We start from the raw sequence: 20,848 nt of genomic DNA on the forward strand, positions 1-20,848 counted from the left end.
TTGCAGCTTGGGGGCAGAATCAGACCTGTCAATCACTTAGCAACATGCAAACGCCCCACCTCCTTAAGTTCCCTCCCATTAGAATAGAATTATCTCGGTAAATGAATCAATTTTCCTAAATTACAGGGTGTATTAATGATACTTTGAAGAAAAAGCACAATTTCTTCTGCTGCAGAGCATGGGGCACTTCCCCTAATGAAGAAAATACAAATATTGAGGTATCTGTTTCCATCTCTATTCTGGATTATCCGTTTGTCTGAAGAGAGAGATGTGTGGACCTTAGTAATCAAAAAAAGGAAATTTTTAGGTTCAGTACTAGGTTAATCAGGTCTGAGAGCCATAGCCTCTTCAGCCAGAAAGACATAAACAGTATCACTGCTGCTCTCATCTTTCTATCCTTTGCATAGTCCTGGGGAGCAGTGGAAAAAATGGGAAGGCATGAAGCAAAGACTTTGCCCAGCTTTGGAAGAGACCATCCATCACTTTGCATCCCAGATCCTGAAACATGGAGAGGCCACAGGACACTTTACTGCTGTTTCCAAATGCAAAGAGGTCAATCCCCAGCCCACCAAACTGACTTACAATGACTGAGGAAATTTCTAAGTGCAGGCTCCGCTCTGTTTACTTCAACTTCTGCAATTTTAGTTCTGATGTTCATCTGCCCCGATAGGCAGTGCACATAGAGATAGTCGTCTTCTTTCTTTTTTTTCTCTCTCTGGGGTTGGGTTGATTGTTCTCTTCCTAGTTTATTTCTGAAACCTGGATCAGACACATTTGACTCATGACTTTAACAAGTTTGTCCATGGAAGTAACCATGCTCCAGGATCTCAATAAATCCTAGTATTCCAGCCAGTGGATGCTGTGCTAACAGTACCCAATGGAGATCACTGGACACAGTGGTGACACTACCAGTGCCAGAGAGTACAGTAAGGGGGGGTCTTTGGACACAGCTCCCTCCGAGTCCTGCCACCTCTGTAACAGCCTCCCAGGAGTCCCTACTCATATCTGAGGTGAGGCCTCAAGGGGGATAAAAGACCCATGTGGATCCAAGAAGCCTGAGCCCCAGGAATGGAAGAGAGACAGAGTATTAACACTGCATTCAGAGGTGTAACTCTGCAGCACATTATAGATGTACTCAAGCTAGCTTTGATCTAGCATGCCTGAATAACAATAGCAGTGAAGCCATGGCAGCATAGGCTAGCTGCTTGAGTACATAGCCAAAGTGGCAAGAGGGATTGCACAGCCTGTGCTGCCACAGCTGCACTGCTATTGATCAAGCTTGTTAGATCAAAGATAGCTTGAATATGTCTACATGTACTGCAGTTACACCTCTAACTGAGGTGTTAAGACATACCTTGAGACTGGCTGTTGTCAGAGATGCAGCACCAGCAGGAGAAAGGGAAACCTTCAGACGCACTCCAGCCTTATTACTCCTCCTACCACCTGATGTTGTCAGACTTCCCCCACTTGTGCTGAGGGAGGGCTTTTGAGGGAGAGGTGCATAGTGACACTTTAATTGAAACTGGGGGTGGAGCAGGGCAGGCAGGCAAAGAGAAATGTAGTTCATTTAACTGGGAGCAGAGGGAGAAATGGCAACTGGAAAAAACAGTAAATAGAACAGAACGAGTCTAAATGAAAATAAGTTGAACTTAGGATTCTGAAATAATGGGGTGAGGAGGCAGATAAGAAATTGGTTTCAATGGGCTGTTAGGGAGAAAAGAGATTCAAGTAAACAAAATGATTTTTCAGTTGGTATTTATATTGCTGAAAGAAGACATTCACATGAGAGAGCTAAATAACCCTGTGATCTTAATTATATTCACATCTTTCTGTCCCCATGTCTTTCCCTGTTAGTTGCATCACCTATTGCATCATATCTAATTAGACTGCAAGCACTTGGGACAAGGACTGTCTTCCTATGTATTAGGACAGTGCCCTTGAGGCCCTGGTCTAGACTGGAGCCTTTAGATGCTACCAGAATATAAGGAATAATAGTATCCCAAAGCAAAAAAATTAGATGATTATCAATTTTAACCAAAAACCCAGTAAAAAATTAGGAAATAACCAGCTGTGAAACATCTCTTCTTTTTGACAAACAAATTGTATTGACTGCATTTTCATTTAATAAAAATGGAGGGATTATGATGTATGATCCACCACTGACTTACTAACAAACTATGCCAAAAAGATGTCACTGTTTTAATCCCTTTTGGTATTATGCAGTAAGAATTTCAGATGCAGGAGACCCATTCAAAACGCATTCACTAACACACTTAACAGTTGGAATTTCAAGACTGCCAACAAAAATATAATGTACAGTACATCAGTAACAGTCAATCTGGAGGACAAACCTCCTCTTGTCTGAAATTGTTTTATTGATTGTAAATTCCTCTTTGGGGAAATATTGCCCTGTAAAATGTGATGGTCAACCAGGGAAAGAAACAGACCTGAACAGACTTGATCCATCAATCCAAGTGCCAGTATTTTAGCAGCTGGAGCAATTGCACTGCAGGCAATGTCCTCTTTGCCTATCTAGTCACACTTACTGAGAATATAAAAATATTTCTAGGCAGGTGTGTGTTACCATATAGAGAGCCAGATCAAGGCACGAGCACATAATGCTTGTGTCAAGGGCTCTGGTTCCTGGAATCAGGTGATTATATCAGAATCTCACCTTTTTTTTTTAAATGGCTGCTAAGTGTCCAGCCCTCATGACTGTAAAAATAACATTGATAATGGGACCACCCATCCAGATACATCCTTAACTGAGGTGATCCAATGTTGCTTACCATCCTTTGGGATGCTCCTAATAGGAAGGAGGACACTGTCACTGCCCTGTTGGTCTGGAGTAGAGGGAGGGGGCCTGCCACCACTACGCCAAAGGTTGGACAGATCCACAGGGGACCCCACGTCCTAGTGTGTCTAGGACTCACCTGGACAGCCCTTGCATACACAAAAATCTGTTTGCAGAATCAGTCATGGGAGCTGCAAGGAATTTAAATGACATCTATACAAAAAAGCTGATCAATTTGGCGAAGTTGAGACTATGATGCTTCTCAAGAGCCATGACCATACTCCATATACTTATATTAACCAGTTTAATTTTCTCATTTTCCACTAAAAAATAAATCAGTTAGGATCCAATCCTACTCTCTCTGGTTCTCATTGATTTCAATGGCAGAACAAGCTGGCAATTAATTTCTTCATATACAATCTATTTTTAAATAACCCTATAGTCAATCACTCTGAAAAATGAAGTTTTCATTTAGAGGAGCCAATAAAATTATGTATAGTGATTACCACTGAGAAGAAGTGAAGTCACTAAAAACTGTTTATAAGAACTCACACATCTATTTTGCATTTTCAATTAAATATTTTCCCCCAAAAAATATTATAAGGTCCCAGTGATCCAACAGATGACAGTGCAAGCTTTCAAAAATTCCTATGAAAGAAAGGGTTTTGCTTTGACTTTATCTAATTTAAACCTGCATAATAATTAAATAATAAAAAATATTTTTTTCTCCCAGATATTTGTAGCAGGAGGGTCAGTATGATGAAGTGATGCCATATTCTGGTTTCTGGGCAGAGCCTTGCCAATTGTATTTGAATGTTGATCTCAAATATGAGTACACAAGTCATATATTGTTTGACAGTGAGGGTAAAAAAAGAACTTTTTTTTAATTGGGGAACAAAAGGTACACATTTTAGAGTCATAACAAAGCTAGTATCAAGACAGCATATAACAAAGGTGAACAAATTGACTGTATAAGAAGCAAAAGGGGGAGTTGAAAGGATGGCTGTTCTTTTGCCTCTAGCTGAATGGGAATATTTTAATCTTTGAATCTTGACAAAGTTCAACCCATATCACTCTCAATGGCATAGGTTATTAAGCCATCTTTCTTTGCCTAGAACATCTGGTAGCCATTTTAGCACTTTGTCTCAAAATAGGATCTGCCTTCATTACCACTTACTGTCATCAACAAAATGCTTTTGTTTTGTTTACTGAGCAGAACTCTAGCCTAGAACTGCTAATTCCAGAGTAGTTACTACTGGTTTCTACAGTCTGTGATTTGGCACTTTGGTGTTCAATAACTCTCCCTGTTTATGAGTACAATCTGTATGACTTGGCCCAAAAATATAATCCCAAAGCAGGTCAATTGACAGTCACATAATATAACAGGGGTGGCCAAACTGGCTCACAAGCCACATGCGGCTCTTTTACCATTAAAGTGCAGATCAGAGAGCTCCTCCCCCCCCGCCAATTCTCCACCTACCAGACTGCGGGGTGTTGGGGGGAGAAGCTCAGGACCTCTGCCTTGCAGCGGGGTGGTGTAGTAGGGGCTTCTGCCCAGTGGGGAGGGGGATCTCAGGGCTTTTGCCCAGCGGGGCGCACCTGCCAGGGCTCAGAGCTTCAGCAGGCTCCTGGCATGTGTGCCCCAGCTCTCGAACTTCTGAAGATTGTCGTATGTGGCTCGGAGGCCCAGTAAATTTGGCCACCCCTGTAATATAATACACAATATGCCCACTGCCTGAATATATTCCCAGCTATTACGTCTTAATGCTAATCTATAGGCTTTCTGTAAAAGAGGCTAAAGTATAAAGGCACATCTTAATGTGTTACATTTATGGGAACAGACTGAGTGGAAAAACAAGTGTGCGCAGACAAAAAGCTCCTACTCAAACTTACAGTTTGAGATTGAGTTACCTTATCCCACAAAACAGCAAAAGTTGCAAGGCCATTATAGCAGAACTAAGGCACTCTTTGAAGTTCTTGACAAAAATAAGAATGAGGAGGATCTGCAGGTTAACAGGCTTCTTCTCAAGAAGAGTGATTCAAATACTCTACAAAGACAACTACAGCCACTAGTACTCTGGCTGCTGGAGTAAAAACTCAAAGCAAAATGACTTCCAACATGCTATTTTAAAATTACAAATCAGAATGTCGTATTTCTCTAAGTTAACTAACAGTCTCTGGCAGAAAGATAAGGAAAGGGTAAAATAGGCTAACAGCATGGTTAAAGCCACTGGATTACTGCATTGCAAAACAGCATTGGTAGATGAAGCTGATTAAAGGAAGCTATGATTGCTTCTATAGGAATCCTTGCTGCAATAGCCTTTATATTTATAGAAATTAATGATGGAAAAGATCTATTAACTCACCTCATCATGCTTCTTATAAAATTAAAATAATCTTCATGGGAAACAAAAAGAACAACCCAAAAGATAGTAAACTATCCAGAAAAAGCTCAAAACATAACATTCAATGAAATTAAATACAGATAAAACAAAAATGTAACATTAACTAAAGGCATCAGAGCTGTTCTAGAGATTCTACAGTTCTTCTCTGGAACATCATGTGTTGCACAAATCAAATTATGCATAAATAAGAAAACACTGATTACTTCCCCCCAAATAGAAATGGATAAACAATCTCAAAGAAAAGAAACAAATCTGCATTACACAAATCACTCCAAAATGGCACAATCTCTGAAAACATATGAAGAATGTTGCAGCCATGCGTCCCATCCACAAAGAAATCTCTTAATCCCCAAATACAAGGAAAAAAGACAGACACTGGCCACCCCAGTTATCCAGTTCCTCAAACTTCACAGCCACAAAGAAAACATGCACATTCAATTCACTTACCATAAAATTTCTTCTAATCAAAGATAGCTATATTTCTCCAAATGAAAAACAGATAAAACAGCTAAAAGTCATGCAGTGTAGTCGCTGTTTGTTGGCTCTCTTGCCAACAAAAAATGTCCACCCCCAACAAGCGGCGTTAGCATTGCCGGCATGAGAGCGCTCCTGCCGATAGAGAGCTGTTCACACCAGCACTTGTCTTCAGAAAAACTTTTGTCTTTGGTTTTTGTTTTTTGTTGGGTTTTTTTTGGGGGGGGGGGGGGGAGTTCTTTAATACCTCTGAAAGACAAAAGTTTTGTCGTTCAGTTGCCAGTGTAGACATAGCCTAACTGGTAAAAGGATTTCTTCTTCTCAAGAGCTTTGTGCACAAAGCAGCTGAAGCCACTATTAATTATCTAATGAGCCGCCTTTGATAGAAAGCCCTGTGTTTTCCTGGGGTCATTCACCTAGGTCACACAAGAACTTCCCTAAATCAGGGGACTCTTCAAGTGACAGGATCCATTGGCTTCATTGCACCTACAGAGACCTGAACAAAGTTGCCCTGGCACCAGACAGAATTTGATGCAGTGACAAATGTTTTCCAAACAGATCAAAACATTTATCACAATAAAGACAACTAAAGCATACCCTTTCATAACATTATATATTCAACTAGGCAGAGATTTTTCAGGGGAAACTAAGGCACACACACATTTGAACTACAATAGGAGTTGGACACTGAACTCTCTTAGGCTTCTTAGAAAATCACAGTTGGATTATATAGCTGACATAGGGAAATTACAAAATCACAATGGGAGGGGGAAGAAGTCTCTAGTCAGCAAGGATAGGAGAGGAGGTCCTCAAGGCAATCTCTCTGATTAACACAGATCTACATGAACCCCTGTCCTACCATGCTGCGCTCCACCTTTCTCACATGCCATTGTATTTTCTAGTATACTTTTATTAGGGCTGTCAAGTGATTAAAAAAATTAATCGTGATTAATCGTGCTGTTAAACAGTGTACAGTGTTCACTTTATTTTTTTTATTCTAAATCTTTGCACTGCAAAAATAAAACAGTATTTTTCAATTCACTTAATACAAGTACTGTAGTGCAATCTCTTTATCATGAAAGTTGAACTTACAAATGTAGAGTTATGTACAAAAAATAACTGCATTCAAAAATAAAACAATGTACAACTTTAGAACCTACAAGTCCACTCAGTCCTACTTCTTGTGCAGCCAATCTCTCAGACAAACAAGTTTGTTTACATTTGCAGGAGATAATGCTGCCCGCTTCTTGTTTACAATGTCACCTGAAAGTCAGAACAGGTATTACAACAGTGCCATGCAGCCAGTGTTGCAAGATATTTACATGCCAGATGCACTCAAGATTCATATGTCCCTTCATGCTTCAACCACCATTCCAGAGAACATGCGTCCATGCTGATGATGGGTTCTGCTCGATAATGATCCAAAGCTGTGCAGACCAATGCATGTTCATTTTAATCATCTGAGTCAGATGTCACCAGCAGAAGGTTGATTTTCATTTTGGTGGTTCGGGTTCTGTAGTTTCCACATTGGAGTGTTGCTCTTTTAAGACTTCTGAAAGCATGCTCCACACCCCATCCCTCTCAGATTTTGGAAGGCACTTCAGATTCTTAAATCTTGGGTCAAGTGCTGTAGCTCTCTTTAGAAATCTCACACTGGTACCTTCTTTGCATTCTGTCAAATTTGCAGTGAAAGTGTTCTTAAAATGAACAACATGCTGGGTCATCATCTGAGACTGCTATAATATGAAATATATGACAGAATGCAGGTAAAACACAGAGCAGGAGACATACAATTCTCCCCCAAGGAATTCAGTCACAAATTTAATTAACACATTATTTTTTTAATGAGAGTCATCAGCATGTCCTCTGGAATGGTAACCAAAGCATGAAGGGCCATATGAAAGTTTAGCATATCTGGCATGTAAATACCTTGCAATGGCAGCTTCAAAAGTGCCATGTGAACATCTGTTCTCACTTTCAGGTGACATTGTAAATAAGAAGCGGGAAGGATTATCTCCTGTAAATGTAAACAAACTTGTTTGTCTTAGCAATTGTCTGCACAAGAAGTAGGACTGAGTGTACTTGTAGGCGCTAAAGTTTTACATTGTTTTCTTTTTGAATGCAGTTATGTAACAAAAAAAATCTACATTTGTAAATTACGCTTTCACCATAAAGAGATTGCCTAATGGTATCTGTATTTTTCAATTCACCTCATACTATTTCTTTTATCATTTTTAGAGTGCAAATATTTGTAATAAAAATATATAAAGTGAGCACTGTACACTTTTTCTGTTCTGTGATGTAACTGAAGTCAATATATTTTAAAATGTAGAAAAACATCCAAAATATTTAATGTTTCAATTGGTATTCTGTTGTTTAACAGTGTAATTAAAACTGCAATTAATTTTTTTTAGTTAATCGCGTGAGTTAAGGCTGTCGATTAATTTCAATTAACTTTTATTCCTCTAGCTCTGGAAAAACTCTGAAATAAGTAACATGGTTTGGCCCTGGGGGGCTTATTGTTCAATTTCAGATATTTAAGTTTCATTAAGCTTTCAGAAGAAAGAACAAAAATACTGCTGTTTACAGCTCATGCATATAATTCCTATTAATAGCATACCCTGCAGTACAGTGTATCAAAACCACATTTTATGTATTAATATCTTACCAGAAGTGACACTGTTTCAATGCAATACATGATCTATTTTTGTGTATGTGCTGGGAATTTTTGTATGTGAGCCTTGAAACCTATCTCATTTACTAGTTTGTTGTATATCCATTATCTATGTGCATTGTTTTCTTGTATAATAATGTTTGACTTAGCAAAATAAGCTACACAACTCACTGGCAAGAAATTCATGGTGAAATACTATCGCTGAGTTAAAAACAGAGTGGATAGCTTCATGACCAGTTTAAAATGTTGTAGATATGAATGTTAAGCTAAGAACATGCATAATTAAATCTCATGCTTCAGAGCATGAGTTAATCAACAACAGGAGTCAGGAAGAACTTTTTTTAGCACATTATTAGCTAGATCAACTGTTCTCAAACTGAATGGTGGGACCCCAAAATGGGTCACAGACCCCATTTTAATGGTCACCAAGGCCAGCATTAGACTTGCTGAGCCCAGGGCTGAAGCTGAAGCCCGAGCCCTGCCACCAAAGGCTGAAGTCGAAGCCCAAAGATTTCAGCCCAGGGCGGTGGGGCTCCAGCTCCATACACACCCAGCCCGGGGTCATGTAGTAATTTTTGTTATCAGAAGGGGGTTGCGGTGCAATGAAGTTTGAGAACTGCTGAGCTAGATGCATTATTCAATGTTTTTTCTTCCTCCAAACCAAAAGGTATTGATGACCCCACCATAGACAGAATATCAAATTAGATGAACCTGTGGTTTGACCACATATGATAGCTTCTCTGTGTTCATCTCCACAACTTGTAGTTTTATCAAAGAAATATGATCTCTCAGGTAATCAGTTTTTACAAACCCAGGTTCCTGTCATACTAAATCTTGATGCATCAGTTCCATTACTATTTGGTCTAGCACAGTAGTTCTCAAACTCTTCCATACAACAACCCCCATTTTCATACCAGGATCCTCTCAGGGAACCCATCTCATCTAGCCATTACTCCACTCCCATTTAGCAATGTGGTAAATTTAATGTTGATAAATGCAAAGTGATGCACATTGGAAAACATAATCCCAACTAAACATATAAAATGATGCGGTCTAAATTAGCTGTTACCACTCAAGAAAGAGATTTTGGAGTCGTGGATAGCTTATGCTCAAATAAATTTGTTAGTCTCTAAGGTGCCACAAGTACTCCCATTTTAATTCTTGGCTACTACTTCTTTACTCACCTTATCTTTTGTTTCTCATTCGTTTGTGTATGAATATGTATATTTTATATATACACATATAATAGACACACTAAGAAATGAACTGAAACAATTCTGCAGCATAAGAGGACAAAGGAAAATGAAGATGATAACAGAGTTATAGAGATATGCCTGATTATGGAAAGATCCTGAGCACCTCCAATTTTGATTTGCTGCAGCTGGAGTTGCTGCTCAGGACCTCTAAAATTAGATATGGAAATACACAGTTAAGGCCCCCAAACAAATATATGAAAAAAACGAATGTGTCTTTCAAAATCAGTTTAATCTCATCTGGGACCACAAAAATTAAAATGCCTTAATCAGAATTATATGGTAATTACATGGCATCACTATAAGGCAGAGTAAGGTCATTCAGGTGCTTTAACTGTGCATTTCTTATCTTAACATGTTCAAATATTATAACTTTAACTTTGAATTTCCTGGGTTTGTAATATTTGATTTGGGGATAATTACAACATCCATACAATGTCTGTTACCATGAAGTACTGCTTCATACACTCAACCTTAACTTCAACTTAAATTAAATCTTCATCTTAGAGTATAATGTGCTTGTGCACATTAAAGCAATATATATTTCTTTACTATTTTAATTCTCTTCTCCATTTCCTGTTATTGTGTTCATTTATGTTTAATGTCCTAAAAAATCTCAAAATTCATTTCTGCTATATTTTGTGTAATGGGTGTTTTTTCCTAGAGTGTCTATCTTATTTGTCATGTTTCTGTGACCTCTGCTCTTCAAAATACCTATCATTCTGCCCTTGGGGAAGGGAATAGTACTGGCTAGTACTGGAATGAATACAGCACTACTGTGACATTCCCCTCTGGTGTTATCTGGACCAGTGATCTGCTAGGTCACTCCAATCCTTAACTCAGGGAACCAGCCTTACCCTGGTCTGCTGTGAGAATCCCCAGCAACCGCACACCATACAACATAAACACTAACCCAGGAACCTATCCTTGCAACAAAGCCCGATGCCAGCTCTGTCCACATATCCATTCAAGTGACACCATCATAGGACCTAATCACATCAGACACGCCATCAGGGGCTCGTACACCTGCACATCTACCAACGTGATATATGCCATCATGTGCCAGCAATGCCCCTCTGCCATGTACATTGGCCAAACCGGACAGTCTGTACGCAAAAGAATAAATGGACACAAATCTGACATCAGGAATCATAACATTCAAAAACCAGTGGGAGAACACTTCAACCTCTCTAACCACTCGGTGACAGACTTGAAGGTGGCAATTTTGCAACAAAAAAACTTCAAACACAGACTCCAAAGAGAAACTGCTGAACTTGAATTAATATGCAAACTAGATACTATTAACTGTGGCCTAAACAAAGACTGGGAATGGTTGGGTCATTACACCAATTGAATCTATTCCCCTGTGTTAAGTTCTCCTCACACCTTCTATGGGCCATCTTAATTATCACTTCAAAAAGTTTTTTTTCCTCCTGCTGACGATAGCTCATCTCAATTGATTAGACTCTGCCTGTTGGTATGCATACTTCCACCTTTTCATGTTCTCTGTATGTATAAATATCCCCTGTCTGTGTGTTCCATTCTATGCATCCGAAGAAGTGAGCTGCAGCTCACGAAAGCTCATGCTAAAATAAATTTGTTAGTCTTTAAGGTGCCACAAGTACTCCTGTTCTTTTTGCGGATACAGACTAACACGGCTGCTACTCTGAAACCACTCCTGGGCTGTTCACGCACAGCCTCTGGCATGTAAACTGCTCCTTGGATTGTGCAGCTGAATGACACTAACCAATATCTCCAGTCCCAGACACAACCCTAGGACCCTCCGTCTTGGAGTGTCCCGTTATGCCCGCTGGACACTACAAGCTTATATTAGTTCATCAATTTAATAAAGAAATTGATATGTACCAGGCTTATTATCCCAAGGGGAGTCTCTGACACGCTTCAAACCAAATGCACTGCTTCAGGCAGAATAAACAAACAGATTTATTAACTATAACAACAGATTTTTTTTTAAGTGATTGTAAGTCAAAGCGTAACAAGTCAGACCTGGTCAAATGAAACAAAAGCAAAATGCATTCTAAGCTGATCTTAACACTTTCAGTGCCCTTACAAACTTAGATGCTTCTCACCACAGGCTGACTGGTTGCTCTTTAACCAGCTCTCCTCTTTGATCAGCGCTTCAGTCGCTTGGTGGTGGTGGTGGTGTCTGTAGATGTAGGTGGAAGAGAGAGGAAGAGCATGGCAAAATCTCTCCCTTTTATCATGTTATTTCTTCCCTCTTGGCTTTGCCTGCCCCACTCCCTTCAGAGTCAGGTGAGTATTACCTCATCAAAGTCCCAAAATGGCCAAAGGAAGAGAGTTGACTCATTTGAGAGTCCAACAGATCCTTTTGTTGCTGCCTAGGCCAGAGTCCTTTGTTCCTGTGAGGCTGGGCTGGGTTTGTCCCATACCTGCCCTGATGAGGTGTGAACTGCCTCTCTGCTCTTGGAGAGTTTTTGCCTGGGCTTATTTTAAGCCACGAGGCTACATTTTCAGCCTCATAACTACATACATGAAATTATAACCTAAAACATGACTGTAACAACAATGCTCAGTGCATCATGAGCCTTCCGAAGACACCCGACATGACAAACTTTGCATTGGATACCACACAATAATTTTACAAGGATAAACATGGGGGTGCTGGGTGTTCCCCAGAGGCACAGAGAGTCACAACTACCAGCTGATGTCTACTTTTAAAAGCTGCTTAATAAAACAATTCTTCAAATGTTTCCCTTAAATTGAACTGCACCTCCCAGGTCCTATGCTGACACTTATCAACTCTGTGAAACTGAAAGAGATATAGTATTAATATTGATATATAATGGTTACTGTGAAAGTAGAATGAATTATATTGTAAAAATAAGAATGGATTAAAGAAATGTTGTATGTACCTTTAAGCAGAAATAAGAAATGTTGAAATACAGGTGCCAGGAAAAGAAACATTAGGCATAAACAATGGTGCTAATGGCAAAACATTAACAGAAGATCGGTAGGAGTTAGTAAGGAAGTAGGATATGCATGCTGTGCCCCAGGTAAATTTTACAGTTTTGCTCTCTTTGTCCCTTTGTTTAATTCTCGCCCTTTTATCTGTATAAATAAGATAGTTTGTGTCTTGCATGGTGCTCACATTATCTGGGTGTTATTAGCAGAGCGCTGTGCTAATAAAACAGAGTGGTCTGACAAACTGTGAGTCCTGAGTCTAACTTTGACATTACCTTGCACAATAAAATGCAGCTCCTATCTGCTCATGCCCTTCTGTTATCTAAAAGGCCTTTCCCACAAGGGAACACCCAGCCTAAAAAATTTACACAAATGATTGTGAGCCTTTGTAATATTACTGTATGATAATAAGAAAAAATCCAGCCAAGAGCTGTAATCTATAGTCTATATTATCAGGATCTGTGTATTATACAGAAAGAGCGAACTGTGCCAGAGTGCAGCGCAATAGCACATTCCCAGTAGGCAACATGACTTTCCTCTGCATCCTTGCATAGGTACAAAGGAGACGGTCTATAAGAATCGCTACTAGGGAGCCATTGAGAGGAGAATTCCCACATTCAGGTTTTCAGGACTTTGCTGAACTCCATTCTGGAGATGTTTGCATCTGTTAGGTTTTTAGGGATTTTGCAGCACAGAAGGCAAGGCTTTGTGTTTTGCTTGGTTTTGCTTCTGGTAACTTGTTTTTATGTACTGGTATAAAGCATTACTTCTGTTGGACAAACCACTTGATTCCTGGTTTTATTTCTATTACACCCCAACAGCTTACAAGTGGAATGATGTTTTTCTCTTCTAATAGCTCTTTTTCTCTTCCTCCACCTTATTAAAAATTCATGTTTTACTTTCTCTAAAACTGCTTTTTGTAATTATTGTTTTAATACAAGATCATAATAGTACCCTTTCCCCTTGTTTTTAATGGCCATTGGCAGAATGTCATTTTTACCCATTTGAGACTATACTTAACTGCTCTACTGAGTGTGCTGTTTTCACTGATCTGGGGAAGGATTTGGGATGCCATCAAATTAGCTTCACAGTTTTGTACAGCTAAACTAATAAATTATATTTCAGATAATGTTAATATTTCTTGTGACTACAATATTATTTAAAATGCTGCTCTGCTTGCTGACATACAAAAGTTGGGGTAAAATGGAAATAATCCATATAAATAAGGTCCAAAAGCAGTAAAACACTTTGAGGAAAAAGGACTAATGTCTTGAAAATCTATAACTTTAAGCTACCTAAATGAAATACTTCTAACAAATGATTAAAGATGAATTCTATATGCCTGCTGTCTATGTACTTATAATGCACTCATTACTCTAGCAGCTGAGCACAAATACAAATACTGCACCTTTATGATGTACTATGATGGCCTCACGGCATTTTTCTCATACATTTTTCCCCCTGCTTGTTTTTCACATTAGAAATACAGGTTGTTCCCTGTTGTTGCTCCTAGACCCTGTTGAGGGAACTGGAGTGGGATAACCTGAAATCTGAGCTGTAGCTTTCCCTGTACTCAGCTGACGGGAGAAGGGACGCTGAGTCTGAGGACTTGTCCACATACACAAGTTGTACTAGTGTAGTTAAAGTGGTACAACCCACCAACCTCCTACAGTGGAGACAGTTATATCCAGGTTCTGAGCATGTCGCACAAAGTGATGAGCACTCTCAATGAAATCAACAAATTGCAGGAGTTTAGTACTCAACAGGATTGGGTCCTAATTTCCTTATTGATTAACATTAATCTTCTTAAAACATTCTCATTTAAGAGACATTGCAATTTTAGAATGAAGATTTTCCATTGAGAATCAGTGATGTTCCAAAAAATTACACTACCTACTTTTTATTCCAGTTGGAGTAGGTCTCAAAGAAATACACGTATAATGAGAGGCATTACTAAAGTAGTCCTGCTGAGTCTTACTGATGGAAGCAGCCCCATATGTCAATGGCCAGTGTACATGCATTTTTTTTAAACTAAATCTGACAAATTCCTGTTTGCAAATCAATTGGATTATTTATGAGTAACAGTTGCAAGACTGGACCCTTAGACTAAAACAAAGGATGTATTTCCATTAATAACTGCATTTCATCCAAGTTTAAAATTTTCATTAGCACAAACTTTCTAATAACAATTTATTTATAAATGACTTAGCACAAAATTATAATGTATTCAGTTTTTCTGCTGTTATACATTTCTAAAGGCTTGCTTTAAGTTGAAATATGTGATATTTCACTTGTAAGATACAAAACATTTTTAATTAAAGGAAATGTAATGAAGAAATAAAATAATAGAATTAAACATGCAGCATCTAGAATCTAAGGTATATGACATTCATCAGCAGGAATTTCCTACTTTCATACACTGAATGTTTGTTGTTCTCTGCTAGACTTAGAAATGTTTAATGACTCTTAAACTTCATAATTCAAGTTACCTTGGGGAAATAGAGCCAATCCGTAATTTAATATTAATAAAAATTGATTAATATTCAATCTTCAAATTTAAAATTAATTCTGGTCCTGATCTTGCAAAGTAAGTATGTAAGTAGTCTTATTGACTTCAAAGGGACTGCTCGCATGAGTAAGGATTTGCAAGATCCAGCCCAATAACCTAACCGTCACCAGATTCACTATTAAGGCCTCAAGCTATTATTTGATTTCATGACTATTCCACTTCAGAAAAAGGCATTTTGTAACAAAAATATTATATCCTCTTTGAAAACACCACGTAAGTCATTACAACCTATTTAAACAAGTGAAGTTCTGTATGGGCACAGGAGACCTGTCTACACACATCACAGTGCAGGATTGGGACCTAAAGCATGAGGTACCAATCTTACATGATGAGCACTCTTAACTCCCTGTAACTTCAGTGGAAGTTGAAGGCTCTCTGTTTGTAACAAGAGCCCAATCCAATTTCCACTGAAACTAATGGAATAATTTCCAGTGATTTCAATGGGAGTTTGATTAGGCCCTGTGGAAGTAAAAACCATGGTTGACACATTGAATGATAAACAGCCTAAATCTTGTTAATTTCTTGTTAATTAAATTCACTTATCTGTAAACCAGTTGAATGATATTAGGGGAATATCTTTGTCTCTAACTTGCTTTATTATGTTCTGAAACACAATCTTTAAATGAAATTAAAGGTGTTTGTTTAGTTAATATCTCTCAATATTTTGAACACCTGAACCTTTGACTTCACTGCAGTCACTCTCTAATATAAAAAAGGAATGTTACTCTGTCATCCTTTTTTCCTCCACCTGTCAGCCTTACAAAGCTACCTGTTGATGTTTTTTTCACTTCACAGCTGATCAAACACCTTCATCGTCATTAACACTGACTAATCATATCACATTTTATTAATTTTTAAAGTAGTGTATTGTGAGCACTAACAATGATCTGAAAGCACTAGCAATGATCTGAAAGGGAACATCTGTCACTTGTCTTTGCACTTGTATCCGAGCCTCTTTCGGGGTCTTTATTCTTGCTAGTAGGTCTCCTTTTGCTTTAATAATATGTAATGGTCACAAATGTGCCAGGTACAAGAAGATAAATTGCATTAACTCAGAACCACCGTGGTTAATCAAAAGAGAAGCCAGATCCTCAATTCTATTTTCATACAAAACCCCCAATGAAGCCACAGAGACTGAATCGTCTGATGCCAAAGCTGATCAGAAGTAACTCCACTGAAGTCAATTAAAGTTGCAACAGTCTAAACCTGATGTAAATAATGCGAAAACAGGGCCCAAGACTCCACCCCTTTCTCCATTAAGTATATCAGGGGTCGGCAACCTTTCAGAAGTGGTGTGCCGAGTCTTCATTTATTCACTCTTTCAGATTTTGCGTGCCAGTAATACATTTTAATGTTTTTAGAAGGTCTCTTTCTCTAAGTCTATAATATATAACTAAACTATTGTTGTAGTAAAGTAAATAAGGTTTTTAAAATGTTTAAGAAGCTTCATTTAAAATTAAATTAAAATGCAGGGCCCCCCGGACCAGTGGCCAGGACCCAGGCAGTGTGACTGCCACTGAAAATCAGCTCGCGTGACGCCTTTGGCACCCGTGCCATAGGTTGCCTACCCCTCAAGTATATATTTGTGGGTTTAAGCACATAGAGAAGTGTATTAGTTATAAACTTTTAGCCTAACTACAATGAACAGAAGCCAGCCATAAGAAATAGAATGTAAAATAAATATTGACTGGTCAGTTAATGGAATATGCCTTGATTATTTTTCTCCATTTTCTGTCATGAACAAATAAATCTATTAAAGTAACTGAGCTCTTTCAAGGGAAAGGGGCAAGAGTGGCTGAAATGCTCCAGGCCCTCATCCCTAGGAAACTCCATGCCACACCAGTGGTCCCCTCACCTCCTGCAAGGAAAGCACCTGGAGCTGTCCAGAGACTCCATAAACCCAAAGAGGACAGATGATACAGTGAGTGGCAGACCCTGACACTAGCAAACTCCAGTACCTTTAGATACTACAGACACTTAGGACTACTGAGGGAATCTCCTGGCTGGCTACTTCTTGTTTTAATCTCTTCATGTTGCAACCATCTCATAGTCAGCCCACTGTCAATGACTGGGAAAGAAGATGGGGAGGTGGCGGGGAAGGACAAGGGTGATGTTTTAGAGGGGAGGGCTGGATCAGAAACAGAGGGGGGGAAAGGAGCAAATAATGGGGAGGTATAATGGGGTGGCTCCCCCACTCCAGTGGCAAAAGGGTTAAAGTCAGCCCTGGGAGAAGGTTGTGGCTGAGAGCTGCTAAGCTGGGCTGATTGGGGAAGCAGCAGCAGCTGGGCCACGCCCCAATCAGGCCACAGCTGGCCTGTATAAAAAGGCTGTGAGCCAGAGGCCTAAGAAGTCTCTCTCCAGGCTAGGAGACAGCAGTGCCTAGCTGCCTGCAAAAATGGTACTGGGAGTGAAGCAGGGCTTGGGAGAGCTAGGAGAGCTCTAGGCTGGCAACTCCCCAGGTTGCAGGGCCTGGTCCAAGGCCCACAGAGGTACTGGAAGGCAGCAGGTCCAAACCCCCTTGCCTATGATGAGTGGCTTTTACACTGCAGTCTGCCCCAGGGAGTGGGGACTTGGTGATGACTGGCAGTAGCCCAGACTGAGGCAAGGTGGGGATAGGGGGTTGGGGGATCTCCTGGGTGGGGAGACCCTGAGACTGCAGGGGTATTGCCAGGGGACAGCACCCCAAAGACAAAGGGCACTGGGTCCTGGGAGGGACATAGGGGGCGGAGGGTCAGTGGCAGCAGGTCACCAGCATGCAGAGGGTATTCTGGAGGCTGGAAATGCTAATTCCTTGAGATGACCAGCAGGAGGCGCCGCAGGGGTGAGTCCTGCATGTTTACAGGAGGGGAAAAAGAAAAATCTGAATTTATCAGATGTGTGCCAAAACTTGGCCTCAGCCACTTTTCTTTGTGTTATATCCCTTTTCTCTTAACCTCTGTCCTCCCTCTTTTAGTTTATAAAGTCTAGGGGGCAGAGACCTGTCTCAACTTATGCCTCTAAAATGCCTACCACACTTTTGGGTCCTTGATGAATAATAAATAGTATCACTCAAAAAAATTCATCCTGACCGGCCTGCATTTTAAAAAATGCTCTGTCCTAATCTCCAGTTTTCTCCCTGCGTGGTTCAGGAACAAGTGTCAATTTTTGTTTGTTTTGCTTTTTATTATTCTAGGACAAGATAAACATTTGCCCAATGTCTAATCATCAAGCAATTAAAATATTTAAGTCCCTGCTACGAAAACATATATTTTTTCAATCCTATATAGCTCTCCATGACCTAATTGGGTGAGAGGCCTGTTTTTTACATGTAACAAAAGAAAAGTAAACAAAAAGAAGAGTAGAAAACCTGAAAGGGGGGTGGGTGTGTGGGTGTGTGTCAGGACCAGTGCAAGGATGTTTCGTGCCCTAGGCGAAACTTCCACCTTGTGCCCTCCACCCCGCCCTGAGGTGCCCCCCAGCAGCAGCTCCCCCACCCCTGCTCCGCCCACAAGCATGAGCACCCTGAGCATGCCGTGGCTGCTTCACTTCTTCCGCCTTCTAGACTTGCAGCACCTAAGCTGATTGATGCCGCAAGCCTGCGAGGTGGGAGAAGTGAAGCGGCCATGGCGTGCTCGGGGAGGAGGCGGGGCAGGAGTGAGCTGGGGCGGGGAGTTCCCCTGCGTGCTGCCCCCCCCCCCCTCACTTGCTGCAGGTGGCCCTCCCTGTGCTCCCCTCCCCCAGTTCCCTCCGCCTAAATGCTGGCGGCGACCGGGGTGGCTGAAGATCCGGCCGCCGTGGTCGCTGCCAAAGAAAATGGCGCCCCCCCAAATGCCAGCGCCCTAGGCGACCGCCTAAGTCACCTAAATGGTTGCACCGGCCCTGGTGTGAATTGATCTAAACAGAGAGTCCTACCCATGTGAATGGGACAAGTTTTGCCATCACCTTCATAGAGGTCAGGATTTCATCCTGAGAGTGCAAAGTGAGTAATCTGAAGTGGTGGAGAAAGTCCTTGTAAGGGGAGATTGGAGTTGTTACCTTGTTCCCAGAAATAGATTTGGAAATCTGTCTTAGTCCAGAGGGGCACATGCAAAGAGTTTTCAGAAATATTTTATCTTTAGCTTGGTTTAGTAGCAGCCAGGAAGGGAGGTTTCTCTCAGCAGTGATAGAGAATAAGGATGCTGATTTGCACTTTTTTTATAGCACCTTTCATCAGATGTTATCAAAGTACTTTGCAAAGTGAATCAAGCCTTAAAACAACCCTGTGATGTGAAGTATAGAAATATAACAGTACTCATTTTACAGCCAGTTAACCTAGCCTTATCAGCCATTCTGAATGTTATAGATCTGTTCTAATTTTACTTGAGCAATCTCATGTCTTGCAAGTAATGCCTATGAGGGATTAATGGTTCCCGAAATCAGCTTCAGAAGCCCACAAGCTGTCATTATAATACAACATTATATCATGACATTGATGCAGTCTCACATTGTACTGCTGTAGTGATCTGTTAAGTGTTTGAATGCAAGGTGACTGTCACCCACCTTTCTGAATTTTCCTCTTTGGTTGGGAAGCTAAGGTCCAGTGTGGTTAAGTGGCTTGCCCTAGCCAGGGCCTGGCAGAGCCACCACCCAGAGAATCCTGACATCTCACTATCTATCAATTTGATTAAGAGCTCAGTGTGCTGGATGGGGAATGGGATTTCTATCTAGTGTCAGGCTTAATCCTATGGTTACAAAATTAATTCTTTCTAGGTCCCCCCCCCGCCCTCCTCCCAGGCCACACTGCCTATGTGCAGGGCAGCAATAACGGGGGAGTGTGGCTGCCCTGCCCTGCTCCCCCTTTGGAAAGTCACAGGGCTCAGGAAGCCTCACCGAGGCCCCACAAACTGAGGGGCACATGGCAGGCAGGCAGCTGGGCCTTGAGTGGCCAGCACATGAGTTCCTGTGTCCAGAAACTCTCAAGCCCTATGGCTGGCCCCAGTCCTACCTGGTAAGCGTCTGGGATGTTGACGGTCTCCCCGTGCTCCGCCACGTGGCCGATGATGCCCTTGCCCCAGGGCACCTGCACCTCGTTGGAGTTCTCAGTGCTGCAGCAGGGCAGGAGTGGGGTGCCCGCGTGCACGTCGAAGAACTTGGACACCAGGCTCTTCTTGCCCGCCGCGGCTCCCTCCACCAGGAAGAGCGAGCTCCGGTCCGCCTCCACCATGAGGCAGACGAAGATGAGGATCTTGTAGCTGAGGCTGGTGAGGTCCAGGTCGTTGGAGATGTCCTTGACCAGCTCCAGGAAGAACTGGCGCTCGTTGTGTTCCTTGAGGTAGCGCTTGTAGTCCAGGGCGGTGGGCGGGTACTGGGGCAGGCTGACCCGGGACTCAAGCAGGGCGCTGAGGATGTGGGCCGTGGTCGGGGGCAAGGAGCTGGCTTTCCTGAGCAGGGCCCTTCTCCGCATGCTGCTGAGGGGCTCCTGGGCTCGGGCGTGCACGTGCTCGTCGTAGGTCAGGTTGACGTGGATGGCCTTGGACCTGGCGAAGCTCTGCCTCAGCTCCTTCTGGGAGGCCCTTCGCTGCAGCCCGCCGGCGGCGCTGGCCTCCCCGGGGTAGCTGCTGGCGGGGCCCAGGCTGGGGCTGCCGCTGCCTCGCCGGGCTTCAGGGCCGCCGGCGGCGCTGCCTGTGCTGGCGCTGGGAGGCGCTGCGGCGAGCGACTTCCTCCTCTTCAGCCACTTCTCCACCAGCTCCGGGTGCCGGTCCAGGAAACTTTCCACCG

At 41.6% G+C, this 20,848-nt stretch overlaps 1 protein-coding gene across 1 annotated transcript in view; it reads right to left on the reverse strand.

Moving 5' to 3' along the window:
- PDE11A (phosphodiesterase 11A) overlaps positions 1 to 20,578 on the reverse strand; it is a 269,591-nt gene extending 249,013 nt beyond the window's left edge. The window contains exon 1 of the mRNA XM_045033135.1: positions 20,076 to 20,578. Coding sequence (XP_044889070.1) covers positions 20,076 to 20,534 — 459 coding nt within the window. The 5' untranslated portion in view covers positions 20,535 to 20,578. The remainder of the gene's footprint in view (positions 1 to 20,075) is intronic.
- Positions 20,579 to 20,848: the final 270 nt, after the last annotated feature.

This window comes from Mauremys mutica, chromosome 10 (assembly GCF_020497125.1).
Source record: "Mauremys mutica isolate MM-2020 ecotype Southern chromosome 10, ASM2049712v1, whole genome shotgun sequence".
Lineage (NCBI taxonomy): Eukaryota > Metazoa > Chordata > Testudines > Geoemydidae > Mauremys > Mauremys mutica.